This window comes from Vanellus vanellus (genome assembly GCF_965231255.1).
Source record: "Vanellus vanellus genome assembly, chromosome: 13".
NCBI lineage: Eukaryota > Metazoa > Chordata > Aves > Charadriiformes > Charadriidae > Vanellus > Vanellus vanellus.
Genome location: NC_138918.1, coordinates 7,155,347 through 7,182,363, shown reverse-complemented (window position 1 = coordinate 7,182,363; position 27,017 = coordinate 7,155,347). Strand labels below are relative to the sequence as shown.

At 58.8% G+C, this 27,017-nt stretch overlaps 1 protein-coding gene across 2 annotated transcripts; it reads left to right on the top strand.

The window, feature by feature from the left end:
- The first annotated feature begins 3,715 nt into the window (after positions 1–3,715).
- ANXA6 (annexin A6) lies at positions 3,716–20,676 on the top strand. 2 transcript variants are annotated; one of them, XM_082489709.1, is made up of 26 exons: positions 3,716–3,871; positions 6,376–6,438; positions 9,014–9,098; positions 9,403–9,497; positions 9,656–9,769; positions 9,854–9,944; positions 10,055–10,134; positions 10,212–10,268; positions 10,450–10,543; positions 10,627–10,722; positions 10,979–11,037; positions 11,317–11,439; positions 11,649–11,707; positions 12,130–12,208; positions 13,057–13,138; positions 13,408–13,502; positions 13,943–14,056; positions 14,655–14,745; positions 15,461–15,540; positions 15,722–15,775; positions 17,149–17,166; positions 18,015–18,111; positions 18,389–18,484; positions 18,775–18,833; positions 19,475–19,597; positions 19,927–20,675. In XM_082489709.1, exons 2-26 carry the CDS (start codon positions 6,421–6,423, stop codon positions 19,984–19,986), a joined length of 2,019 nt encoding a protein of 672 aa, XP_082345835.1. In that variant the 5' UTR covers positions 3,716–3,871; positions 6,376–6,420; the 3' UTR covers positions 19,987–20,675. The 2 variants fall into 2 exon arrangements, with proteins under 2 accessions (XP_082345835.1, XP_082345836.1); XM_082489710.1 differs by lacking the exon at positions 17,149–17,166 and having other exon boundaries at positions 19,927–20,676.
- Positions 20,677–27,017: the final 6,341 nt, after the last annotated feature.

Sequence of the window (27,017 nt, the reverse complement as noted above, 5' to 3'; positions counted from 1 at the left end):
TCGCCAGCATTGTCCCACCTTTGACACTGAAACTATTTGGAATGCAGAAACTGCAGAGACTGACAAACAGCTGCGTTTTGGCCCTGCCCTGGGCAAGAGAAGGAGGGATGGGAGATGCTCCACTCCTGCAGCAGCCGTCTGCCTCACAGCGGACCAGGAAAGATCCATCTGCTCAGCTGAAGGTGCTCCCACAGCACCTGTAAGTGTGGGTCAGAGGCACAGCTGGGACAGGGACCAGGTCCCCTGGGCCATCAACTGCACAGTAACGCTGAGGCTTGCTCAGGTCACTGATGGGGATGTCAGCCTGGCAGAAAACCCACATTGTGTGATACTCGTGCTTGAGGCAAGTGAGGTGCTTGGTCCGGCGTGCCTGGGATTCGAGTGCCTTTCCCCATCCTTCCCCGGGAGTTCCCAGCACTGGGGAAAGAGGGGCTGCACGCCTCTGCACAGTGCTCCCGGGGCCTCTGTGTTACCCCACAGCCAAGCAAAGTCCGCGCTGCAAGCTTCAAATCCCATAATCTGCTACTTAGGGGGCCAGGGACCCGGCTGGAAACCCTGCCTACCCGCACGTCCCAGCAGCAGCCAGGAGCACAGGGCCACGCGGTCCCCGCTGCGGCACGCAGCCCGGAGGGGACAGGGACCACCCTGGGCCAGTGCCCAGCACTCCAGCCCGCGGGATGGGGCACTGCGAGCCCTCATGGCGCAGGGAGCCCCAACCTCTGGGGACAACTGTCATGTCTCCCGGGGGCTGGAGAGCCACTGCCCGAGGCCAGGACAGCTGGGGCTGCCTTCCCACTACCCCCACGCTCCCCCCACCAGCACCCACCCACTGCACGCCACCAGTCCCACCAAGGGTGTCTCGCCCTGATGATTTTTCCCTTCTTCTGCAAAACAAACTACTTACTCCAGCCATCCTTTGGGCAGGCTGCTCCAGCTGCGAGCTGATGGGGAGGGCAAGCACTGGGCAACCCCAGTTACCCTCTCCCCTTAAATCCCTTTTGGGAGCACCCTGGCCCTCCCCCCGCTGACCACCGCTCTGGGCTGCACAATGGGAAATCTATGCAGAAATATTTTTCCCACAACGCTTTCCAAATCATACACACGAGCCCGCAATGCTAATAGGCTCAGGGGCATTATTGAGGGAGTTGAATTCACATTTCAAAGTTGCCTGTGCAGGTAGAAGGGGGAACCCCTTCCCCCCGTCCCTGCTCCCTCACACCAGGTGCCCCCATCCCAATCCGTGGAGCAGGTTTTGGAGGAAATCTAGGCAAAGAGGAGCAGAAGCGCGGCCAGGTCAGGATGCAGGGATGCATGTACCTACAGCTGTGACTGCACCCAGGCTGAGCTGTCCCTGGGGAACGCAGAGGGAGGTGAGCGGGTCCAAGGACTGACTGCAGCAGCAAGTCAGAGGAGCACAGACCCAGGTCCCAGAAGCAAAACCCCAAGACTCCCTACACTTCCCCAGTACTTGCACACCAAGACCCCAGTTGCTGCCTAAACCTTGTCCCAAACCCATTGGATAGAGACAACATCCTTAAGAGGAAGGAAAAGTTCCCAATCAACCCAAGTGCAGGCTGTAGCAGAGCAGGCAGCAGCACCAGCCATCCACCGACCTGGGAGCAGGGCTGGGGCTGCAGCTCTCAGCCCAAACGCCACCTGCCCTATCCAGCCCCCAGCTCCTGCCCTGGTGAGGTGGTTGCAAGGATGCAACAAGACCTAGGTACATCTCAACAGGGAAAGAAACAGGGACCAGGAATGACCCTGATGTGGTTTTCCCCCCCCCAGGGTAGAGCCTACAGAGACTAAGCAGCAGAGCACAAGCAGGGGGTCAGGTTGGTCCAGGGCTGGGCTTAAATGGGGCCCAGAGCTGTGTGGGTGGGGGTCCCAGGTGAGGCTGCTCAGGGCCAATGTGGCATATAAATGCCTTCAGGCCACTGCACAGATGTTTTGCAGGGTTGCTCCTAGCAGGGAAAGGATATGAGGGAAGCTGTGGTGTGATCTGACTGGTGTTCAGGACCTTAGAAGAGGACCAAGTCTGGGCTCTGAGAAGACACTGGGAGCTGTTATTTTGGAGTAAAGATGTAACTTTGATTATAGTATAGTTCACATGTAGGCTGAGCCAGCTTACAATATTTGGGGGCAAAAGCTATTTAGGTTGTGTTTAGGCTATGATGTAGTTCAGCACACCCTGCAGCCTTCCGGTGCTGTGAAAACTCATAAGGAGCAGAGGAAAAGGACATCAGCAATGCAGGAACAAAGCAAGGAAGGATCTTGAGTACCTAAAGCGTGGGTGTGTGCTCTAACTATAAAGCTACTCTGCTCTGGCTGTGCAGGACAGCCCCACGTCCCCAGTGTGCCCTGTGAGCTGCCGGGTTGGCCCGTCTGGGGCAGGGGGGCTCAGCACACCATGACACAGCCAGGGGCACTGGGAGGAGAGAGGGCTGTTGTCTGCATTGTAGCACAGGGTGAACAAAGCCGTGCTTGTCACCCACGCAGTCTCACATGAACAAGACCTCCAGACACCAACGCCAGCTGGAAAGAACATTGCCCCAAGGGAACAACAGGGAAGGAAGGAGCAGCCTGTGTTGGCTGACCATGAGGGTCTTCTCCTCCCAGGGTGCCTCCAATCTCCTCGGGGGTGTGGGGAACGGAACAAAACACAGCCCCATGGCTGCATGCCAGCCATCAGGTATGTCACACCTCACCTGGGGTCCCTGCTGCCCAGGACCACCGTCTCTCAGGACAGGCAGGGCTGAGCAGCTCAGCTGCCTGGCAGCGCTGGAGAGGCGCTCCAGCCAGCGGGTACCACCAGGGCTTGGATGCCTGCAGGGTTACGTGCCAGCAGCCTTCAACATCGCAAGAGGCCCCTTGGTTTTATCTGTTCCTGCTGATGTCAGCCAGACCACAGACACCACCGTCCACAGCCTGGGGGGGTGGGGGTGGTGTGCCAGCTCCTCCAGTCCCGCTGCGGGTTCTTTGCTGGTTGGGGTAAAGAGCGGTGGTAAAGAGGAGCGGGGTTAACCTGGGCGAGGCAGGGAAAGGAATGGCCTCGGGGTGCTGCAGGCAGTGGTGCAGCCTTCCAGGAGCATCTCAGCCTGCATCTCCACCCACGGCTGTGCTGCAAGGTCTTCTCACCACCGTGTCTGCATTAGGGGAGAAGGTTGGGGGGGACAGCAAGCTGCTTCTCCCCGCCTGCCTGGGCCAGCTCAGCTCCTGCCCCGCGGATGCTCCTTGCAGAGCCCTGGTCAGCACCTTTCCCCTGCAGCAGCTCCTGGGGGGGGGGAAAGCTCCTGCCCCCCCCTCCCCCCTTGGCTTTTGCAGAGAATCTGGGGTGGACATTTCTCAACCACAGCCAGGGCAGGGAGTGATTTGGTGCGGGTGGGGGTGGCCAGCAGCAGGACAAGCTCGGGAGGCAGTGTACCCTGCACCCCGGCGTTCACCAGGAAACCGGGGGGTGAGGGAGGGGTGGGGGGCGGAAGGGGGTGAAATTTCCGCAGCTGAAATGCAGTCACCGTTATCGCTTCGCACCGCCCGCGTCACCGCTGCTGGCACGCAGCCCCTGCACACACCGGAGGGGCTTTTCTGCCGAGTGACACCCCCACACACACCCTGGTAGGGGCAGAGTGCTTCTGCCAGTGGCATCGTGTCCCCCAAAAATGAGGGGCTGAGGTCTGGCGTGGCGGCGAGGGTGGGAGCGTGGCCCTGACCCCGGTGCCACGGCAGGCGGGGACTGGAGGGCTCGCGAGCGGTGACGTCTCGCCGGGAGGACGAGCCGCACGCCAAGGACGAGCGCACGGCCACAAGTACGCACCGAGCGTGCCGGTGGCCGGCTGATCCCGCGAGCGCACCCCGACAGGCCTCGGTGCCGCTCGTAAGTGTGCGCCGGCATGCGGGGGGACCGTGCGGGTGTGCAAGGGGACGGTGCTGGTGTGCAAAGCCACCACAGTGGCGTGCGAGGGGAGGAAAGCCGTGGCCGGGCGGTGAGCCGTGCAAGCGGGGGATCCCTCCAAGGGGTGGCTGCAGGGGCGGTGGTGGTGGGGGGGTGTCCTTATTTTTCTTTTTCTTTTTCTGAAAAATCCTTCCTTTTTAACAAAAGCCTTTTGGGCCTACACTGCCGGCGGGTGCTTTTTCGGGTGGGCGCTGGCGATGCTGCGGGGGACCATGGGTGTGTCCCGCCGGGATGCGCCTTTGTCCGTGGTGGGGTGGCTGTGGGAATACCCATCCCTCCACGCAGAGGTCTGGGCTAGGATGGGGAGGATTCCCCCCCCCGCCCCGGTTCAATACCCATCGAGTTTTGCCCCGTACAACACCCCAGAGGTACAGAGCCCTATAGGGGCAGGGGGGCTTTTCGGCGCTGGGGTGGGGCAGGGGACTCTGAGGATCTCCTTTGCCCCGCAGGGAGGACGGATGCTGCTTTTTTTAAACCCAGCGAAGGTCCCTTTCCGCCCCTGCGGGCAGGACGAGGGGTGATGGGGCACTGGGTGTGCCATGGCCTTCGCCATTTGCAGCTGTGCCGGCAGAGCCCCGCCAGGCAGCGGGCTGCAAAAATAGCTGCCAGGCTTTTGGGGTGAAAGCCTCGAGCCCAAAGCCGTGGTGGGGCCGTGGAGAGGTTGGTGGGGTGCACACTCCTGGGGGGACGGAGGCTTTCTGGCAAGGGCGGGTTGTTCTGCAAAGGGGACGGGCTGCGCACATCATTTAGGATTTCTCATGGTGCCTTCTGTCCAGGGGACCCCCCGCCTCAACTCAAACCTCTCCATCGTTTCGGGGGGCGGGGGGACAGGTACATCCCCGTTCCCCGGGTTCTGCAGCCTCCAGGTTTCTCCACCTGCCCCATGGATGTGGTGTGTTTGTCCGAGCATCCTCCCCGCATCGCCTGCTGGCGGGGCAGGAGCTGGGGCTGCTCCCCAGCCTCTGTGGGGGTGTCAGTGGCGGTGGGGGATGCGGACGGGGCGCTGCAGGGACAGGCTGGGGACTGGGTGTGGCCGGGGATTCTCCGCCACTGCTGAGACGAGTTGGGCGGTCTCAGCCTGGCTGCCGTATGCATGGAGAGCTCTGCCATGCAGGGCTGTCCCTGGAGGGTATGCAGCTTCACCGCCGGGCTCCTGAGAGCCATTAAAAGGCTGCGTGGGCCAGGGGCTGGGATCCCCTGGCACCCACCCAGCACCTGGCCGCAGTGCAGCACAGGACATGTGGAGGGTCCCCCCCAGCCAGGAGCCACCGGGTAGGGCGGACGAGGCTTGCAGCCTCCCCAGCTGAAACGGGAAGGGGAGGCGAAGGCAGCTCTGGTTTTCTGCAAAACTTCCTCCCCTCGGCAAGGATGCCTGTGGGTGGCAGAAGGCTTCCTGCACCCCAGCGGGGTGACCCAGCTGCACCGACGGGCTGCGGGGCTGGGTCTCCCCCTCCATGGGTGCTCTCGCAGGGATGTGAGGCCAAGACGGCAAAGTTCATGTGATTTAGTTTTTGTTGTCCCTTACTTGCTCCATAGCATGAAACCGAGCTCGGCTGGGGGTAGAAATCCCCCCCAGGGTGGCCCCACTGCGCCTTAAGCTTTCCTGCAACGTGTCGCGGAGGGAGGACGAGCGCTGGCGGCGGCGAGGAGAGGGCCGTGCCTCATGGCTGGGGCTCAGCTGACGCTCAGCGGTTCGTTCATTCGTGGCCGCACTCCATTTTCCAGCTGTTTCTCTTCCTCCGTCAGCTTTCTCGGAGAAAACTGCGCTGTCTGGGGACTTTCTCTGGGGGGGTGGGGAGAGCCGACGCCGCAGCGGGTTGCAGCTATAAATGGTGGTGGTGTTAGAAAACAACCTGCGAGTCACCCTGGAAACCCATCTGTGTTTCCTGGGCTCTGCTGTGTGCGTGGGACTGATGGTGGCCTTGATTCGGTGTGCGGAAACTCAGATAAAGCTGGTGGGACTTTGCGGGGGCTGCCCAGCCCCGGCACCATGCAGCAACGGGGTGTCCCGAGCAGCTGCTGAAGAGGCTGGGATGGTGCCAGGGTTTGGGGGGGGCTGCGGGGAGCAGGGGAGCATTGCAGGGTGCAGTGAGGAGGGACAGCCCCACAGAGGATGCTCGGCCCATTTCCACGTATTCAGCGCTTTCTTCCCCTCCCGCGTTTCTCTCGGCGCTGGCAGGAAGCTGCACGAGGGCCCGTGGGGTCCCCAACTTGGTGCCAGACACCAAAGGACCTCAGTTCTGGTGACCGCAGGGCGGCGGCTGGTGAAGCCCCTCTCCCGGAGTCTCCCCAGCAGCACCCATCCATCGCCATCCCGTGGGTACCGCAGCCGTGGCTGGCAGCAGCGCCCGAGGGAGGGGGCGAAGCATCCCCAAATTAACACAACCTGCAGAAGCTCACATTGGCTTTTCTGTTCCCTCCCGCAGCTCCTCCTTGCCCTCCCCCGCTGGTGATTTCCAGCTTGGGAAGCCATGGCACCCAAAGGAAAGGTAAGTGTGACTCTCACACTGCAGGGATGGGTCCTGGGGGTCCCTGCCACCGGACAGACCCCAGAGTTGGGGTAGCGTCTCCATCGTGCAGTAGGGACGATGGTGGAGACGTGTGTGGGGTGCGATGCTGCCCGGAGCCTGTTTACATTCCTGCCTCTCCAGCCAGCCCTGTCTGGATGTGATGCAGATGGGGGAGGCGCTGGGACAGGGAGCTGGGAGATCAGGGACAGCGAGGAGCAAAAAACTCTTTTGGGATCGCAGTGGGATGGGGACGAGAAGAGACGTTGCACTGGGAATTTGGGCTTTTGCTGGAAAGAAATCCCGCCTGTGGCTGAGCCTGCTGCAAGGCGTGCAGCCCCGCTTTGGCGTCTCCCCCGCCAGCCTGGATTTGTCGTGTCCCCCCCGAGCTGGGGCTGGTGCGGTGAGCAGCTGGGTGAGCAGGTGCTTCCTCGCAGCCAGGAAAACATCTCGGCGTGGGTGGAAAATCCTGCCTCGGTGGGCAGCTGTGGCTGGCGGGGTCCCGGCTGCCTGCAGGGTACGGCGTGCCAGGCAGGGGAGGAGTCCCAAGTCCAGAGCCTCCCTTCTCCGCTGCTCGGGGCCAGGCTCTGCTTTCCATTCTCTCGAGAAATCAAGTAATCATTGCCTCAAGCCTAATCACCCACAGCTTCCTGCCCAGCCAAAGAGGTGGTTGCCTCTGGGTGGGGAAACTGAGGCACAGCGCGGGTGAGCATCACCCCTGCGGTGGTTCAGGACCCCGAGCAGCCGTGTGGTGGAAGAGAGCGAAGCCACGCTGGGAATTTTGCTCCCACCCTCCCGGCCCCAGCCTGGCTTATTTTTAGCTGGGAGGTCCTGGGAAGGCCGGGATGACTCAGAGGCTGGAGGAGGGGAGGCGGGGGGGCCCCCCGGCAGCTGAAGCGGGGATGGAAAGGGGGGTGGGGGTGTGAGGGGCGCGCAGCAAGTGTGATGCTGCAATGTTTCTGCACCTCCTGGGGCTCGTTCCCATGAGGGCGCAGGGAACGTGGGGCGATGCACAGCGCTGAGCTCCTGCCTCAGTTTCCCTTGCCTCCGCCATGGCAGCACCGTGGCAAGGCAGGCAGCTCGTGCCTCAGCAGGCAGGAACACAGCCCTGCTCCTCCTCCCCATTTAACCAGGGCCAACATCTTGTCTCCCCATCACCACCCATGCGACCCCAGCACCTTCCAGCCACCTTCCACCTCCTCCTGCTGCCTCCGGGCACCTCCTTTGCCCTGCAGCTCCTTATTTACGGCTCTGCGAGGCATGTGTGTGGGCAGCAGCTTGCAGTGAGCCAAGGAGGGTCTGGGAGCTGCCGGGAAGCGGGGCTAAATCCAGCTCTCCGGATGAATCACCTGTAATACGATCTGTCCCCGCGCCTGCCCAGCTCTCTCTCGAAGGGCAGCGTCTCCTCTTGCCCACCACGTGTGCCCACCACGTGGGACACCAGTGCCAGCAGCTCCTCCGGAGAGGGCCTGTGGGATGCGCCCAGCCTGAACTGGTTTCTCTCTGGAAATTGGGGGTACAGAGGCCACTTTGTGAGATGCACAGTGAAGCTGTTGTGCCACAGCGTTGGGATGGGGCCCAGGGGAGTGATGGGTATAGGGCTGCCCCACATCCATCCCCTTGGGTTCATTCCTGGAGGCACTTGCTGGGTCAGGGATGCTGGCGCTGGTGCTGCCTGCCTGATGCCCATCTTCTCTGGGGACATGTTGGATTTAGATGCCCACACTGGCAACAGCCCTGGATATTCGTACAGCTCTCGGGGATTTTAAACAAGCCCTGCAGCAGATCCTAAGCAAGCCACCCCTGGGAGGTGTACGCACCCAGCTGGGGCATGGTACAAGCAGAGCCCAGGGAGGATGCTCAGAATTTCCCAGGGTGCAGACACAGCTGAGAGCCCCAGCTCAGCTTTCTGCTTAGCAGCCCACAATGATTTTGTGCCTGTAAATGTATCTCCTTGCTTGGAAGCCATGCAGAGCTTGGGCATCCTCAGCATGCAGAGGGTTTCCCTGCTCACAACAGGCGGTAGGAAAAGGATTTCCTTCATTGCTCCCAATCCACCCCTCATAATTCCCTTCGGCCCGGCTGCATTGCAGGGGGATTGCCCTGGTCCTTCCATGCCTTCCCCTGCGTTCAGAGTGTCCAACCCTCCCGTGGGGTCTCCCTTTTTCCTGCTGAACCCCCCTGGATGCAGTTGGGAACCCAAATGTGCTCAAGAAACCTCCCTTCAAACCACCAGCTCTTGCTGACGCGGCAGGGAGGGTTGTATCCACCTTAAACACGGGGCACAAGCAGCAAACAGAGGGCGATGCCAGCGAGATAGGAGGGAAGGCTGTGTACTCCAGCGACCCGGCGCGCAAACAATTTGCACAGTGGGGAGAGCAAACAGGAAAGGAAACAACTGAGAAGAAACTGTTTATGTTTGACGCTGAGCTTTGCCTTCGGGCAGCCCGAGTGGGAGTAGATCTCGCCCCAATCCTGCTCAGCTTCAACTTCTCCTTCCCCCATCCCACCAGGGGCTGTTCCTTCCCCTTTCACATTCTCGCCTCCTTTCCCCTAGGTCTACAGGGGGTCAGTGAAGGATTTCCCAGGCTTTGATGCCAGCCAGGATGCGGAGGCCTTGTACAATGCCATGAAGGGATTTGGTACGGATGTTCCACCGGACTGTCAACCCAGGGCCACCCTGATGTCCCTTATTCCTTCGGTTGCCCCTTGCATGGCTGGGCATCCTGCATCACCTCCCCGCTCAGCTGCCTGTCTGCTTTAGCAGTGTGCCAGGAACCTCTCCTGGCTCCCCTTCTTTCCCTGGAGCCAGCTTGGCTCTGCTTCTCCTCCCGGCCCTGGGTCGGAAGCAGCTTTGGGTATGGCAGGATGACTATGATGAGCCCAGCCATGGGGGGGATGAGATGCAGCCATGGGGCTAAATGTGACTCCCGGCTCTCCCTGCAGGCAGCGACAAGGAGGCCATCCTCGACCTTATCACCTCCAGAAGCAACAAGCAGCGAGTGGAGATCTGCCAAGCCTACAAGTCCCTCTATGGGAAGGTAATGGCAGAAATGTTCCCTGGTCTGTGCCCCCACTGCAGACATAGGTGGCCGTAGCTGCCACCAACCAGCCCATGCAGGGACCCACTGCTCCCTGGACCCACTCAGAGATGCTGTGGAGCAAAGGGTCCCCCACCCCCTTTCTCCCCCTCCACCAGGACCTCATCGCAGACCTCAAGTATGAGCTGACAGGGAAGTTTGAGCGGCTGATCGTGAGCCTGATGCGGCCCCCAGCTTATAGCGACGCCAAGGAGATCAAAGATGCTATTGCGGTAAGGGTTGGGCAGCCTTTCCAGGGCCCCCCAAAGGACACCACAGCTGTCTCCACTGCTCATGGGCTGTGTCTCTGCCCACAGGGTATTGGCACAGATGAGAAGTGCCTAATTGAGATCCTCGCCTCCCGCACAAACCAGGAGATCCACGACCTGGTGGCCGCCTACAAAGACGGTGAGTGCTGGGGAAGGGCAGGGGCTGCCCTGTGTCCCCTTGGGCCAGGACAAGGGGCAGACATGAGGGGATCCAACTCTCCAGGCCCTGACCTCTCCCTCTTCTATCAGCTTATGAGAGAGACCTGGAGGCTGACATTGTTGGAGACACATCAGGCCACTTCAAGAAGATGCTCGTCGTTCTGCTTCAGGTATGTCCATCTGTCCAGCCATCTGTAGGTGGTGGGCACCTGAGCCTGGCAGGGCTGAGCCCTTCTCTGTCCCACAGGGCACCAGGGAAGAAGATGATGTGGTGAGCGAGGACCTGGTGGAGCAGGATGCCAAGGTGAGGTTTGGCAGGTCACTGGGATGGGTGGCATCTGGGCAGGGACAGGGCTGGTGGCACTGGGACCATCCAGACCTAGGCCTGCAACAGGTGGGTGGGCACCAAGGGCACCCGTGCTTGGGCAGAGCCCTATGTGAGCAGCACCCTGACTTGGGCTCTGTTGCCTTCCCCATCCCACAAGGACCTGCTGGAAGCCGGAGAGATGAAATGGGGCACAGATGAGGCCCAGTTCATCTACATCCTTGGCCGGCGAAGCAAGCAGCACCTCCGCCTGGGTGAGCATCTCCTGCGAGCTCAGGGTTAGGCTTGAAGGTATCTTCGCAGCTTCTCCAGGCATCATCTTGCTCTTGTCCCACAGTCTTTGATGAGTACCTGAAGATTTCTGGGAAGCCGATCGAGAGGAGCATCCGGGGAGAGCTCTCTGGTGACTTTGAGAAGCTGATGCTGGCCGTGGGTAAGTTGTCCCCTGCGTTGGGGGATGCTGCAAAAACACGCCACTGGCCTTGGCGGGGCAGGAGGGCTCAGCACAAAAGCCAGCGGGGTTGGGGTTGTGGCTGTGGCTGTACCTGGTTTCAGAGAGCTCAGGGAGGCTCCTTCGGGAGGGTGGGGATGCTGAATGTGCTGCCCAAGGGGCAGGGGTGCTCAGAGGCTGGGGGCACTGGTGTAGCTGGGTGCCAGCATCCCTCACGCGCACCTCAATTTCCCCACAGTGAAGTGCGTCAGAAGCACGGCGGAGTATTTTGCTGAAAGGCTCTACAAGGCCATGAAGGTGAGTGGATCTCCCCTTCTCCAGTAGGTCCCCCACAGCATTGTGGGGAGTCAGCCAGAGGAGGTGTCCCTCTCCCACAAGGTGCTGCTGGAGGGCAGGGTGATGCAGGTCCATGAAGACAAGGACATATGTGACCTGGGGTCTCTGCTCTTCCTTCCAAAGTAGTTATTCCATCAGACCTGGGGCTGGGTAGAAATCTGATAGAGGGTCCCAAATGTGATGGGCTGAGCAGGGTTGCTTGGCCATCCCAGCCTTGATGCGGGTGCTCCTCCGTTGCAGGGGCTGGGCACGAGAGACAACACGCTGATCCGCATCATGGTGTCCCGCAGCGAGATCGACATGCTGGACATCCGGGAGGTGTTCAGGACCAAGTATGAGAAATCTCTCTACAACATGATAAAAGTAAGTGCTGGGGGTGCCCAGTCACCCTCTGAGCAGCAGCTAGTGCTGCCTCCCCTGTGATGCCAGCACCCATGGGAGGGTTGAGACCCCTCCCCAGCCACCCTGTGTCCTCTCTGAGGACAAGGCTCAGGGAGACCCTTCTCCATATGCCCATCCCCTGGCACTACCTTGACCTTCCCTGCTACATGGTTCTCCATCTGTCTTTCCAGGAGGACACCTCCGGGGAGTACAAGAAGGCCCTGCTGAAGCTGTGTGGAGGGGACGATGAGTAAGACCACCTGTCACCCCCTCTTTGTCCCTCTTCATCCCTTTGGTGCTGGGTACAAACTGCTGGGTCAGAGCCTGGTGGAGCACCTGGACCAGCAGCACTCGCAGTGACAGCGGTTCAGTACAGGGGAGGTCCTGTGGCCCTCTGCATGGCCAACCACCATGCCATGGTCCCTTTTTGACACGTAGCAGCCCCACAGGACAGAGATAAACACCTGGAGGGAGGATGCTCTGGTGGGAGCAGTTGGGATTTACCACCCGCTTCCCCCCATTCCCACCCAGCCCCACAGCAAGCACCCAGCGCCTGCCCGCCTGCCCCCGTGACCGGCACCCGGCGGGTACAAACCGTCCCTCATGGAGGGGCAGGATGGGGCGCGGGACCCCCACGGCTCACTGTCCCCTGTCCTTGCCCTCCCATTGCAGTGCTGCAGGTGAGTTCTTCCCCGAGGCGGCGCAGGTGGCCTATCGGATGTGGGAGCTTAGCGCGGTGGCCAAAGTAGAGGTCAGCACCCCCCAGCCCCTCCTGTACCCCCCCGCCCTGCTCCCCGCCAGCTTGGGATCCCCGGCTGCTCCTTTCTGCCGTGGGGCACGGCCAGCTCCACACCTCTGCTCTGCCTCTCGCTCCGCGGCTTCTCTCGACACCATTCTCTGGTTTTGGGGCACGAGGTTGGCGGGACATAACCCTGGCAGGGCTGGCCACCCTCCTCCACGGGCTCCACTAACCCTTGGGGCGGCAAGCCCTGCATGTCTGTGCAATGCATCACACGCAGCCCTGGCTCCAGCGCCCGCCGGAGAAACTCCTGCTCCCCCGGGGCAGCCCATCCCGGTGCCAGGGCACGGCCACGCCACGGGGAGTCAGGACACTGCATGTAGCTGGAGACACCTACAAAAGGGTGCTTTGGGATGTGCAGAGAAGACACCCTGAGTGCACATTCCCTACATGCACAGGGAAGATGGAGATGTGCTGGAAGCTGTGAGGATGCAGGAGCATAGAATTACAGGGCAGGAGCGGGCACCCTTTCAGCAACTCCTCTCCTGGCTCTCAGCTGATGCAGCCAGCCCCAGCCGAGGTGTCCCAGCGCTAGGGGAGGCGGGTAAAACACCGAGACTCCAGGGACTGTCTGTTGCCGTCTTCTCCCCGCTCTCTGCTGGCCTGGCTATGGTTTGCCCCTCAATGGAAGGCGTGACAGTGGTGGGGACATCCTCACTGAGCCCCAGGTGCTTGCACTAACACACAACCTGCTTTGGCCTCGGCTTGCCGGGTGGCACCTTCCCTCCCTCTCTCCATCCATCCCTCCCTCCATCCCACCCAGCTCAAGGATGTACCCAAACTCCTTTGTGCCTCCACAGCTGCGAGGAACCGTGCAGCCCACGGGAAGCTTCAATGATGATGGAGACGCGCAGGTGCTGAGGAAGGCGATGAAGGGCCTGGGTAAGCGGGGGCGACAAGCCCAGCCCCTTCCTTCTGCTCCTCAACAGCTCCTGGGGCAGAAAACCCACCCTCGCCCACGCAGGACTGCCTGAAAGCCCTGGGGAGGGGGAAAAGAGCCTCTTTTGAAGCCGTGGGAGCTCCTTCCCCATCTCCCGTTTATAGGAGGGACGATGGCATTTATAGGAGGCGATGTGTCTGCAGTTAGGGGTGACATGGTGTGGCTATGGTGGCCTCCTTGGCTCTCTCCAGCATCACTGCTGTCATTGCAGGTACGGACGAAGGGGCCATCATTGACGTGGTGACGCAGAGGAGCAACGCTCAGAGGCAGCAGATCCTAAAGGCTTACAAGGCTCACTACGGCAGGGTATTGCTGGCCCCCTCTCCCACCCTGCTCCATCCTTCTGCCTGTATCCTGCCCCTTCCCATGCAGGGATCTGCCCCTCGCTGAAAGAAATCCTGCCCCAGGAGCAGTGGGCATCCAGGGCACCCCAATTTGCTCTGACATGACTCTCCCAAGGAAGACCAAGTTGTCAATCAGCCTCCCATTGTGGGGTGCACAACCAGCCCAAGGGGAGGGCATCCCTTTCTCTTCGCTTGTCCCATCCTCAGTGCCACACAGAGGATTCCAGAGCCAGGATGTCCCCAGAGTCACCCCACCAAAATGTCACGTTAAGCCACCCCAAGTGCCTTCCCAGAGATGTCTCCCACCCCTACGCTCTCCTCCCCTGTTTTCTCCCTGGTGTTGCCTCGGCTGGTCTGTCCCTGCCAAAGGAGCAGGCACTGAACCCCCAAACCTTCTTGCAGGACCTGATGGCAGACCTGAAATCGGAGCTGTCGGGCAGCCTGGCAAAGCTGATCCTGGGGCTCATGCTGACGCCGGCGCAGTACGACGCCAAGCAGCTGAGGAAGGCGGTGGAGGTAACTGCCACGCTGGTGGGATCAGCTTCAGCATGTGAGGATAAGGCGGCTTTTACTGTGCTTGTCCCTGCACTGGTGGTGGCCTGGGGCTGTGAGTGCACCCCAGCTTCACAGACCCCCAAGCTCCTCTATATGGAAGGGAAGCAGAGCAGAAAGCACCAGGACAAAGACCTGGTTTGCACTCAAGACCTGCCAGGAGCCCAGTTTGGCCTCTCTGCAGCCCAGTATGCTCCAGCCAGCTCGTACACAAAGCCTTCCAAGGAGGCCTCCTGTGGCCTTACAGAGCATCCCCACATTGCAGCAGGAGCAGTGCCCTGCCAGGTGCAAGCAGGCACAGGAGAACCAGAGTGGGGGCAAACCAGTGGTGTGCAGCACTATCCACCAGTCACACCAGTTGGGACCCCACTAGCAGCGCTCTCGGACACTTTCATGTTGGTTCTTACCACCCCATGGGGCCATTTGCAGGACATGGATTTTGGGCACGTAGTAGCCCTGGGGTTAGAGCAGCCTCTCCTTGCCTGGCACTGGCAAGGAGATGCTGCCATGTCCCCATCCAGCGCTGGCACCAGCAGCACCCCACCACGCTGCTCTCTTCCAGGGGGCCGGCACAGATGAGAGTGTCCTCATCGAAATCATGGCCACGCGAAACAACCAGGAGATCGCAGCTATCAATGAGGCATATCAGGAAGGTACGGCACAGGAAGGATGTGGGGAGCACCCAGGTCCTGGGCATGGACCACGTTTAATGCTGTATGAGGCCGCTTCCACTGCCCGGGGTACAACTGTTATCTCTGGGTTGGGTCCATGGCTCGGTGCTGTGAAGGTCTAGTAGCCCTTCCAAGCAAAAGCAGCTCTTCCCCAGGTCCAACAGCTTATTAAAGAGCAGCAGAATCCTTGGACGAGGCTGGTGGGAGGCCTCAAATCCGTCCTGTGCTTTCTCACACCTCCAGACCAGACTTCTCTTTCCCTTCCATCCATGCCCCCTCTCCCCAGGAAACACAGCTGCAAGCTCCAGGTTAAATCCCCAGCCTCTTCTCTCCCTGGTTTTAAATAGATGGCTCTGTGGCTGGTCACCCCCAGCAGAGTGTGGGTCCTGGCTCTCTCCATGTCACGGTGACATGCCCCCAGCTCTGCCACCAATGTCTGCTCCCGAGAGCTCTTTTGCAATGACGCTTTTCCTTTGGGAGCACCTAGAGCAAGAGGCTGTGCTCATGCCCAGGGCATTGGAGCTGCTGGGCTGATCCCTGGGCCTGAAAATAGCAGATGGAAGCGTCTGCTTCAGCCATGCGAAGGATGGAGGATGGTCACCACCGTCCATGGGATCCATGGGCACAACAGGCACTGGTGGGTGGGATGCGGAGCTGCAGGCAGGGTGCAGGGCTCAGCTGTCCCACTTCCCCACAGCCTACCACAAGCGCCTGGAAGATGACCTGAGCTCCGACACATCAGGGCATTTCAAGAGAATTCTCGTCTCCCTGGCTCTGGTAAGGGCAGCTCTCTCGTTGGGCTGCGGGCAGCGGGGGGTGTCTGCGAGGATGTGGCAATGGAGAAGACATCACAACCTGGCTGGGCAGTGCTGCCGGACCCTGTCTGCCACCCCCTCGCTTGGGGCTCTCCCAGGAGATGTCCTCTCCCCAGCTCCGTGATTTTTGTGTTGAACCACAGGGCAACCGGGATGAAGGACCAGAGAACCTCACGCAGGCGCATGAAGACGCCAAGGTAAGAACCGTACTGGCAGCGCTGTCACAGGCTGCGCGTAATAAAAATGAGGATGTTGCATCCCCTGGTCTGGAAATGGCATCCTCAGGGAAGCAGGTGCTGCTGGGGCAGGGTCTCCGTAAGCTGCAGGGGGAGATGCCAGGCGAAGTGACACCCTCAGAAATCAAGCTCCCAGGCCTGATTTCTGCAGCCCTCAGGCTCTGCTGCTCCACGCGTGGAGAAGCTGCAAACCATGAGAGCAGCACTGGGGCTCAGCCCCGGGGAGCTCCCAAGCAGGGACTGCACCATTTCTTGGGCAGAGCTGCCACTTTGGGGTCCGGTATCACACAGTGACGCTGAAATGTGGCACCTGAGCTTCAAAGGCAGCTTCAGGCTGGTCTGCAGGAGCCACCCACCGCTTTGTGCTGTGAATGGGGTAGCCCCAAAGCCTAAGCTGCCTTCCACCCCGCCAGCGTGCCAGCCCCAGCCCCCAAATCATTGCCTCATCTTTACTGGGCTGTGGTGAGCCCGGACTGGAGGAGGAAGGCTGAGCAGCCAGAAGCAGTGCAGGGGCCCCATTGCCTGGCTCAGCTCCTGGTCCCAGGAGACCTGTGACCCTCAGGCTGTGCACCTTGCCCTCCTGCTCTTTCTGCCTGGCTCAGCTCCTGGTCCCAGGAGACCTGTGACCCTCAGGCTGTGCACCTTGCCCTCCTGCTCTTTCAGGCCAGACCTCTTCTGAAAGGGGCTGGGAAGTTCGGTGCAGAGCCAACTCGAGCTCTCGCTTGGCTGTCCTGCACCAGCACCGCCCGCTCCGAGGCATGCCGGCAGCAGCAGACGCGCAGCTCTCCCAGCGGGGCCGCTGCCGGCAGAGGGAGCGGACGCTGCGCTGCCTGCATCCCGCCGCATGCGCTGCCGCTCGCCTCGACCTGCTGCAGAGAAAGAGAGAGCCAGGGGTGACAAACACAGGGACGAGCCAGCCGGGCGGCAGCTGGCCTGGTGCCACGCTGTATTTTGTCAGCAAAGCTGCCTTTCCCCTCCTCTCGCTGCCTGCGCCTGGCAGGGGCGGGCAGGCTGCTGTGAGCCAGCCTGGGGCCAGGCAGGGATGCTCCCCGAGGAGCAACGGGCTGGTAGCCAAGCCCCAGGGGAGGCGGGGGGGCTCACTTTGCTTGGCCAAAGACACCCCCCCCCTTCCACCCCACGCAGTGGTGTAGAAGCCAAACTGGAGAAGGACACAGCTACTAAGATCAGACCCACCCGCGAGGAAGCAGGGTAGCTGGAGATAGGTCATTTTAAGGGTTTTTGCTAGACTTCCCTCGCTTTGTCAGGGAATCATAAAGGTTGAGCAGCACCTTCTGACCCTGTTGTCTTCCTGTCTCTCTCTTTCTCTCCACCAGGTTGTTGCTGAGACCCTGGTGAGTGCCTGCCCCTTCACTCCTCAGCCTTCTGCATGTTTTAGGGGATATTGGGGTCCTCGGATGCATGGGGCTGGGAGGAGCAGTCCCATGCGCTGGGAATCCTTTGGCTGCGCAGGCTCTGCTTGCTTGCTCGGGGCTCTTGGGTCCTTGCGTGAGGATGGGTGGCAAGGGGCCAGATGGGACCTGCATAAGGACATTTCCCTGCAGCACTGTGCCAGGAGAGGGGAGGGCAGGAGAGAAGGAAAGCCACCTTTCTGCTCTTGCAAAGGTTGGGGACCAATCCTGCTCACTGCCTGCATGCAGGACCCATGCTCCTGGCAGTGTGGGACTCAGGGCTGCTTTCCCTGGCTCACCAGAAGTGGGAATTGGGGAAGGGGTGACTTTCTACTGCAATAGCCTGATGGATGGGATGAGTACAGCCTCCCCGCTGAGCCCCGCAGCCGTCTGAGCTGTGGGCAGCACTGCTGCAGCCCAGGGTGGACGGTGGCTCCTGAATCTTGGCAGCCCTGAATTTCCCGTTCGGTATTGGTCACCCTCAAAACATTCTCCCCAAAGGACAAGAAAAAGTCTTAACCATGAGCATTGTAAAGCTCTTTTCATAACAACTGGAAAACATCTTTTCTCAGATGTAATGTGTGAGTTGTGCACCTTCACATCCATGCATAGAAAATGCCTTTTTTGGCAAAAAAAAAAAAAAAAAGGTATTTTCCTGTTCACAAGAGACCACCTTCCTTGCAAGAGCATGTTCAGGTCTGGCTGTCACAGAAGGAGCTGTTCAATATCTCTACCCCTCTCTGTTATGCACATCCCCCTGCCTCCCTCTTCACTCTTGGTTGCTCTTTCAGAAACTTGCTGATGTTTCCAGCAATGACTCCAGCGACTCCCTGGAGACCCGCTTCCTCAGCATCCTCTGCACTCGTAGCTACCCCCACCTCCGCAGAGGTAGGACCATGTTTTTCCATCACTGCTGGACCCTCATCTGCAACACAAGTGCTTTGATTTGTGCTAGATGGGACTCTTGGGCAGCAGGAGGTTGGGGTGGCCCTGTTTCCCCAGTGGTGGAAGGACATGGCATTTGGGGTGGCTGGTTGAATTCACCCAAGCCTGTTCTGGTCCCATCTGGTCCAGAAGTCTCCCTGGTTGAGGCTTGGGTCTCCTGGATGCCCAGGGCTGGGATGGAGTGGCTCAGTGGTGACCCCCTCCTCTCCCCCACCCCCAGTGTTTCAGGAGTTCATCAAAATGACCAACCACGACGTGGAGCATGCTATCAGGAAGCGGATGTCAGGAGACGTGAGGGACGCCTTCTTGGCCATCGGTCAGTGCCTGGCGGGTCATCCCTTGGGGCCGGGCTCTCCAGAGGGCACGCAGCCCCTTCACCTGCCTCTGCCAAGGCAACGTGAGGGCAGATTCCTGCTGCCTTTGGGCCATGGAGACTCCCAGTGTGGTGTGGGCTTGGGGCATTTATGTCCTATGGGGCCAAGCTTGCACCCTTGTGCAAAGGAGGGTTTGCAGAAGACCCAATGGGTGACACAGCTCCTTGCTGCGATGTGTCCCATGGGTGTCATGAGCCAGGAGCTCATTTTGTCTCTCCTCTGTGTGTTGCAGTCCGGAGCGTGAAGAACAAGCCGGCCTTCTTCGCTGACAAGCTCTACAAGTCCATGAAGGTGCAGACGGGCTCTCCTGGGGCTGGGCTGCAGGAGGGGGCTGTGGTGGGCAGACACCCTTTGGGAGTCTCTGATTTAACCCCACAGCATCGATGGGATTTGGCCCCCGACCATCCCCAACAGAGCAGGGCAGGGCTGAGCTCAAACCAATACCACATCAGCTTTCTGGGGTTAGTAGGGGATGTGGCAAGCTTGTGTCTTGCCAGCAGCAAGCCAGAATAATATGGGTTGGAAGGGACCTCTAAAGGCCATCTAGTCTAAACCTGCTGCCATGAGCAGGGACATCTTCAACTAGATCAGGTTGCTCAGAGCCCTGTCCAACCTGACTTGGAATGTTTCCAGGGATGGGGCATCGACCACCTTATCCTATCGCAACAAGCCCTCCTAAAAAGTCTGTCCCCATCTTTCTTATAAGCCCCCTTTAAGCACCAGAAGGCTGCTATGAGGGGTCCCTAGAGCCTTCTCTTCTCCAGGCTGAATAACCCCAACTCTCTCAGCCTGTCCTCACCGGAGAGGTGTTCCAGCCCTCTGATCATTTTTGTGGCCTCCTTTGGACCTGATCCCCAGCTTGGACTGTGCTGGAGATGGATGTCTGGGCCTCAGTCCCTCTGGGGTCATTTGTTCAAGCTCCTCTTTTGCAGGGTGCCGGCACGGATGAGAGGACCCTCACTCGGATCATGATTTCCCGGAGCGAGATTGATCTGCTCAACATCCGGGGCGAGTTCATAGACCTGTTCGACAAATCACTGCACCGCATGATCGAGGTGAGGGGACGTGGGCATCCCTCCCCAGCTTGTCACCTTGTCTGGCTGACCCCTGGCCATGAGCCCCGCAGGGAGCTGAGCCGCGAGCGGTGCCATGAGTGGTACAGGGGCTCAGCATCACCTGGGGAGGGGGAACCTGCCCCAACCAGCCCCGGTATGGGCAGGTCTGGCTGTAGAGGGGATGTGCTGACATCTTCCACTGATGCGCAGATGCCTGTGGGGTGGCCAGGGCATGGAGCTATGCCTTCCCTGTGCCCAGCGCCTTGAACTGGGCTTCCCCGGGGCAGGCATCAGCAGGCAGCTCTCTGACGTGGGTCTCCCTCTTGCAGAAAGACACCTCCGGCGACTATTGCAAGGCTCTGCTGGCCCTGTGCGGGGGGGAGGACTAGGCGGCTGCGGGAGCCCCTTCTTCGTGTCTGAGCCAGCACACATGCACCCACCGCCTTGATGTCACTGCAGCTTCGGGGGCTTCAGGGGATGCTCGGTTCCCTGCAAAGGATGAGTCACTTCGTGCTGGAAAGCGCACCACAGTGCACCACATTGCAAGCGGGGGAGTGTCGGGGAGGGGAGCAGAGGGGTCTGGGTTGGGGGATTATCGTCTGTCTCAGTGCAAAACAATTCATACCCAAACATGCCACTAACCCAGGAATTTACCTAGATGGAAAAGACAATTTTAAATCTCATAAATAAAACCTTACTGTTGCTGAGCCTGCGGCCAAGAGAGTCGATTTATTGGGGCAGGTTGGGGTGGGACGGAGCCTGTGCTGAGGAGTCTCAGTGTCTCCTTGCTCTTGCAGGCAAACGCGGGCAGGAGCCCTGGAGACCCCGAAGACCCTCTGAGCAGCAGCGCAGGGTCCCCCGGTGCTGAGAAAGGGGCTGGAAATGCATCTGGGGCTGGCAGCAGCGCAGGGATTTCACTGAGAGCTTCACTTCATGCCTCTGAAAACCCCCGGCAGGGTTCGTGCCATTGTGTGGATGATGCTTTTATAAATCAGAGATACAAATCGCACTTGATGGCAATCACCCGTCTTTGCACGTGGTTTCCTGTGCTTTCAAACTGCTGAAGAAGCAGTCGAAAGGCACATGCCATAGAGGCTACACCCCCAAACAGTTTATGTTTGCACTTCCCCCCCTCAGCGCCCAGGAGAAAAGAACTGGAATTTCCAAAAGTGGGAAATTCCAGCACTTTCAATTGTTTCCAAGTCAGAACAAAAAGTCTTGAATACCCAAGTCTTCCTCAGAACAGCTGGGTGAGGAAAGCTTCACCTTCAAAATATCAAAGCAGCGTTAGGAATAATAACACGATATTATTATAACACTTCAAAACCAGCTGAGGTCGAGAAGCAGCAACATGTAGAGACAAACCAGGGAAGCTGAAACGACTCAGCTGGTTGTTATTCTACTGAAAATTCCCTTGATGCCTTCCTATAAAACATCCCCTTGTAACAAAATTGCCTTTCTTGGGGGAAAACAGCCTGGCTGAAGCTTTTTCACCCTCTCCCATAGAGATCTGGGCTCCCCTGTCTTGTCCTTGTGCCTAAGTAGGATTGAGCATCACTGTCCAGGCAGCATCTGGGGGGGGCTGAATGCACTCCAGGCCTGCAGCAGCCTACAGGTCACCTGCTTGGCCAGGAACCTGCTGTGCAAAGGCTTTGAGCAGATTCAGAAGATGTTTTGAAGGGAGGATATAACCCAAAACTTCATCTGCCTGTCTCCCTGAGGCTGAGCACTGCAGCTCTCAGCTTCACAGCAGAGGCATGAGGCTGCCGGAGAGCTGGATGCAGCACGGTACCCGCCGGGAGCAGAGCCAGTCCCAGCCAGGGTCACGTCCCCGCAGCTGGGCACAGTGCTCTCAGGGACCCAGCTGCACTGTCCAAGGAAGTTTTGGGGCTCGGGGGACAGGCCCCAAGCCCGGCATCCTTGGAACAGCTGGACTTGGGGCAGTGGAGCTCTGCTCCTCCAAAGCAGGGGGAGCAAATCTGCTCAGCATTAGTACAGGGCCTCGACAGGCGAGCCATCGTCCGGCCTCCGCCTTGTTGCCAAAACAGAGGCTCCCGGGGTGCGTACAGGGGCTGCATTCCCCAGGCACAGGCATAAACACTCCAGTGAAATTTCTGGCTGTACCACTATTGCTATGAGTCTGTGGCTGGTGACTCTGTGACCCACCGCCCGGCTGCCTCAGAGTGGCACAGGACCACGAGTGAGACCAGGCAGCCCCTCGGGGCCGGTCCTCAGCCCGGCTCGGGGCGATGCCGCTGCCAGGAAGCCTGGCTGACCCCAGCACAGCGGTCCCAAGGCCAGGAATTTCCCCGGCACCCACTGCCAACTGCTCCTACGATGAGGGCAAGATACCAGAGTCACACAGTGTTTGGGGACAGGGAGGGAGAGGGAGATGGGATTTCCTCCTTGGAGCAACTCCCTCTCCTGGAAAGTCCTGCTGCCGAAAAGCCTTCGTCTTGCCCCAGCTCCATGGTAATCCATCTCCAGCAATGGTTGCTACAGCTGGAGCAGAAAACAGCCAGCGGCATTTTAATTGCTGCAAATACTTAAGCAAACTCAACATCCTATTTAAGCGCAGGGTATTTCAGCATCCCGCCTCCGTGCTGCTGGGGCTGGTAGCACACCTGGGGCTGCTCACAGCGGGGTGCCCGACGAGGGAGAACCACAAAGTGGACTGAGCTCAGCAGAGCTGCCCACCTCCAGGGCAATGCCAGGAGGGTGATGGTACCTTGGGAAGCACAAGGATGGCCTCTGGGACTCACTCTGCACCTGGGGCATTTTCTCCCCCCAATGCTTTCTTGTAGAGGTTGATGAATTTGCAGCCAGCTCCTGTTTGGAGACCTGCTCCTGTTTGGTGTCATGCATCACAGTAAATGCATCTCCCACTGTCAACTGAATGAAACTCCTGCTGCCCTCCCATGCTGGAGAGAAATGAGACACTGTGGTCAAAGCAGCCAGGAAAAAGGAGGAGGTGCTGGGCAGGGGTGTTTCTTTAGAAGGACTCCAAGTGAACCAAGAGGAGCCTGGGACCAGCAGTACCAAAACAGGCTGCGGACCCTGGGACACAGTGAAGCAGAGAGGAGTAGAAGAAACCCAGTAAGAAGCACAGAGAAGTGGCAGCCAGAAGGTTACATGTGTCCTGTCACCTTGGTTTAGGATTTAAGATGGCGTGAGTGTAACCTGCCATGAAACAAGGAACACTGAGTCTAGGAATGCGAAAGAATATGTTTGGCTTAAGCCAAGCCTGAGGAAGGAAGAACGCTTGTTTTTTTAATGCCCAAATCACTCACTAGCTACCTGTGTTAACTGACAATAAATTAAATAAAAATTCCCCTGAGTGAGGACTGTTTTGCCCATGAAACCCTGCAGGTCATAGACTCTGCAGACAAAGCAGTTTTGTCCCCGTAGCATCCCAGTCTAGAGAAAATGTGCTTCATAGCATGGCTCTCCAGGAACACCTCTGCTCCAACCAGCCCAATCCGAGGGCAATCAGGCACCAATCTCATGCCTTGCCTCTGTGATCAACAAGAAGGCAAGCGGTTCAAGGAAGGCAAGGAAAGGGAAGGGGAGGACAAAACGATGGGCACAAAAAAGGGGAAGAATTAGAAAGGCTGTGAGCAGGGCAAGGGCTGGAGGCAGGTCTGTGCTGGCCACCCATGCTTTAGCCTTCCAGGTTGCCGCAGAGAAGCTGCTGCCAGGGTCTGGGATTTACACACCAGCACCTGGCACACGGCTTTTGCACATTGACCAGCAACGCTAGGGGCAAGGACTCACTTCCAGGCAAAGCCAATGCCAGATTTCACAGGTTGCAACATCCAAAAAACCCCGCGAGCCCACGTTCGGTGTGCAGAGGGTTGGACCTCTCCCTCTGAGTCAGCTCCAGGGCCAGTGCAGATCCTTTTTACTACCAGACCCCGGGAGGAGCCATATCTGATGCAGAGACACACGGGATGTTGGTCTTGGTCCTTGGCCCAATGCTGCAACATCAGAAAGCCACTTCCATCCCACCCAACACCTTCCCCTTCCCTCAGAGAGGAGAAACCCAGCCTTGAGTCTTGGGAACAGGCAGAGGTTTCTTCTTCAGCTGTTCTTCCCAAGCCAAAGAAAGGAGAAGCAGCCATGCCCCTCACATCCACATGCCGCTCACTGGGCAGCCTGGTCTCCATGGTTAGCTGAGGCAGGGGAAATGGCTGAGCTCACTGAGGCTGCTCTCCCCACACCGTCATCCCCATATCTGGCTTTCCAGGACATGATGACTGCTGACGAGCTCTTTTCTCAGGCATTGCAATTGGCTGAGACATGGCTCGGGGACAGAGGAAGAGGGGAAAATCCCCTTTGTGCCTGTTGTTGATCTTGCAAATTTGGACTTTGAATAATCCCAAGCTTAAGGCACGCAAGGAAATCCTTTGAGTGCTCCTGGACCCAGTTCCCACAGCTCTTGGCATATCCTGCGGTGGGGCTGCACCAGGTCCCACCATAACCCATCCCCTGCTGACTGTGGAGGAGGGAGGGGGAGAACGGCGAGGCTGTGGAGGAAGGCAGGAGGTGGTGATCTCCTTCTGCAAAGTAGGTGACACTGAGCCTTGCCTCACACGCCAGAGGGAGAGGCAGAAGGGAGCTCTCAGTCAGCGAGAGGGTAAACCCAGCAAAGTGAAAGCAGTCTGGCATCCCTGGAAAGCCACGGTGCGACTCTGACCCCCCGCAAAGGCAGGGTGCTGCAGGAGGTCTGGCAGGAGGGAGATCCCTCCCCAGCATCTCCCTTCTCCATGCCTCTGCTGACCCCTCGCCTACCCCAATCTCTTCCACGCTCCCTCCTACCCTCTCCTGGCAGCCCACTCTTCCAGGCTCCCTCCCCTGCCCTCCATCCCAGAGCCCTCCCATACTGCCAGGTTAATTTGAGTTCCTGATTTGCATAGGCAGCAGATCACAGTGTTCTGGAAATCCCCTCCTGCGGCCGGAGCTTCCTCCCACAGCGTCACTGGCCTTCTGCTTCCCTTCACTGCCGGAGCACGGGGACCCATCTGATCAGCGCGGCACAAGAAGCAATCCCCAGGGAAACCCACTCCTGATGCCGAGAGGCACCCACGGGCAGCCCCCCGCAGAGCTAAGCCCACCAGCGGCCCTGGGGGTGCTGTGCCAAACCAGCTGCATCCACCACCTGCTCTGCAGCCACCCCTTTGCTCCCACCGTGCTCCAGGGCCATCTTCCCTGGCACAGCCACCAGTGACAGCTAAGCCCTGGCTGGCCCCATCGCCCCAGTAGGGTTGAAATGTGCCTTGTTTGCCCAGCAGCACTGAGGGCACGTGGATCTCGCTTCCACTTGGGATTTGCAGCACTGGACATGCACAAGATCCACCCTGCTCACCCCTGGAGGAAGATAGTCCTGATCCGAAACAAGCAGGAGCAGAGGGCAGGAGGGCTCCGCTTCCTGTGCTCCTTCTCATCCGGTTTCCCGCAGCACAGCCACACAGAAGCAATTGGGATTCCTTCATGTGAATGAGTCTCCACTGGAGGTGCTGAACTCAATGCTCTGTGCCAAAAAAAAACACCCTAGTATGTAAAAGTGTCAGCTATGAACACATCTTCACATCCACACAGGCGTGCTCATGAATCACAGCTGCCGTCAGGTGAGTTTTCTCTCCTGGAAGCACAGTGGGACTGAAGAAATGAGGAAGGACCCGATGGGATCAAGAATGTTTGGTTTTCATAGTGAAATTCATCCTGGCGACCTCAGGTAGAAACACAAAGAGCATCTGGCTAGAGAGGTGGAGAGGCACTTGGTGAGAGCACGCCATCAGCTGGCCACCAATACGGCTACCTGGGCTGCAGGCAGGTCCCAGACCCCGTGTCTCCTCACTCTTCCTGCCAAGCACCCATGTTGCTACCACCCAAACCAGCCAGACCAAAGCAGGGCGCTTTTCAGTCCTCGCAGTTCGCACCAGGCGAGTGTAGACCAAACTCCCTGCCAGGTACAACCTTGTGCCTGCTGGTGAGGAGCTGGAATCAGCCTCTGTAAAACAGAAACACTTAAATCCCTGGTGTATATTCCAGAACCAGCTGGCTCCTTGGTTCTGACCATCAGTCATGGTGGATGGTTTCCAGGGACTACCTGCAACCCTGGCACACAATCACCCATCTGGCTCCACCAGCAGAGCCAGCTCTTCCCCACTCCCCCAGAAAGACGCATCCTGTTCTGACTTCAGCGATGGACAAGAATGGGATGGAAACGTGCATGGAACAATGATGACGCTTCTTGCAAGATGCAGCAGGTTCCCTGGGGACAAGCGCAACATCTTCGTGAACCGGGTGAAGTTGCTCAGAAACCAGGAGAGGAGAATGATGTCGTCCAAAAGTGAATCACAGCCTCCACAATCCTGTGTCCCCCCCCTCCTTTTGCTGACTAATACCTGACACAGCTCAGCGGTCCCTGGAAGGAACGGCACAGGAGAGCCCTTTAAGCGGTGCCTGGCTCCTTATCAAAACCACGCAGAGGCTGTCTGGGGCCTCCATCATGGGGAATTCCCCTTCTCCATGCCTAAAAGTAAGCTCAGCTGGGCCAGCCTCCCTGCATTTGGGGATCGCAGCTGGAGAGTGCCTGGCCCAAAGGGCTCTCACTGCCCCGAGCCTCTCCACGACCCGGCTGGGTGAGTAAAGCGATGCTTTTTCTCGGTGCAAGCGTGCCCAAGATGGAGCGAGGGGAAGGCAGGCAACTTTCCGGCTGCCAGCCCAGAGCGCTGCGAAGCAGGGCCATGCCATCCCCCTTCTCTCCTCACAGAAATAGAGCAGGGGTTTGCTATTTTTTGCAGGCTAAGACATTATCTTATAAACAAGATGCTTTCTGGTTCTGTGGGATTGCCTTTAGCTTTGAAGCGAGGTTTTCCAAGGGTTTACAGAATAGTGCTGGGCCTCTGGGGTGAAACAAGTCCTTTGGAGAAACAAAAGAGATGTTGGCTGGGCACGGGGCCCTGCTGTCTCATCTCCAGTTGAGACCTCAGACAGAAGCACTGCCAAAGAACACGGTGGGGTCTCAGCATCCGCTGAGCTGTCTCATAACCCAGCCAGGCTGCCAGGGTGATGTCCTGGTTGGAGCAAAGAACAGACAGGGAAAGGAGTTTGTTTTTTTGGGTTGGGTTTGTTTGCTGTTTGTTTTTTTTTTTTAATTTTTACAACCCAAAACATCACATCACCAAGATGCAGTGAACCGTCAGAACAGAGCTGAGTAGGGAGCCAGGACTGGGACAGCTGGAAACAGCACAATTGCCAGAAGGACACCTCTGCGAGCCCAGCAACAGCCACCTAAGGAGGAAATGTCAGGAGTACAGGCAGAGAGCAAGCGGCATGTCTGCTTACAGCAGGCTTTCTTTGCTTCTGGTTTGTTGTTCTTATAGAAGAATAAAACACCTTCCTTGTAGCAAAACCA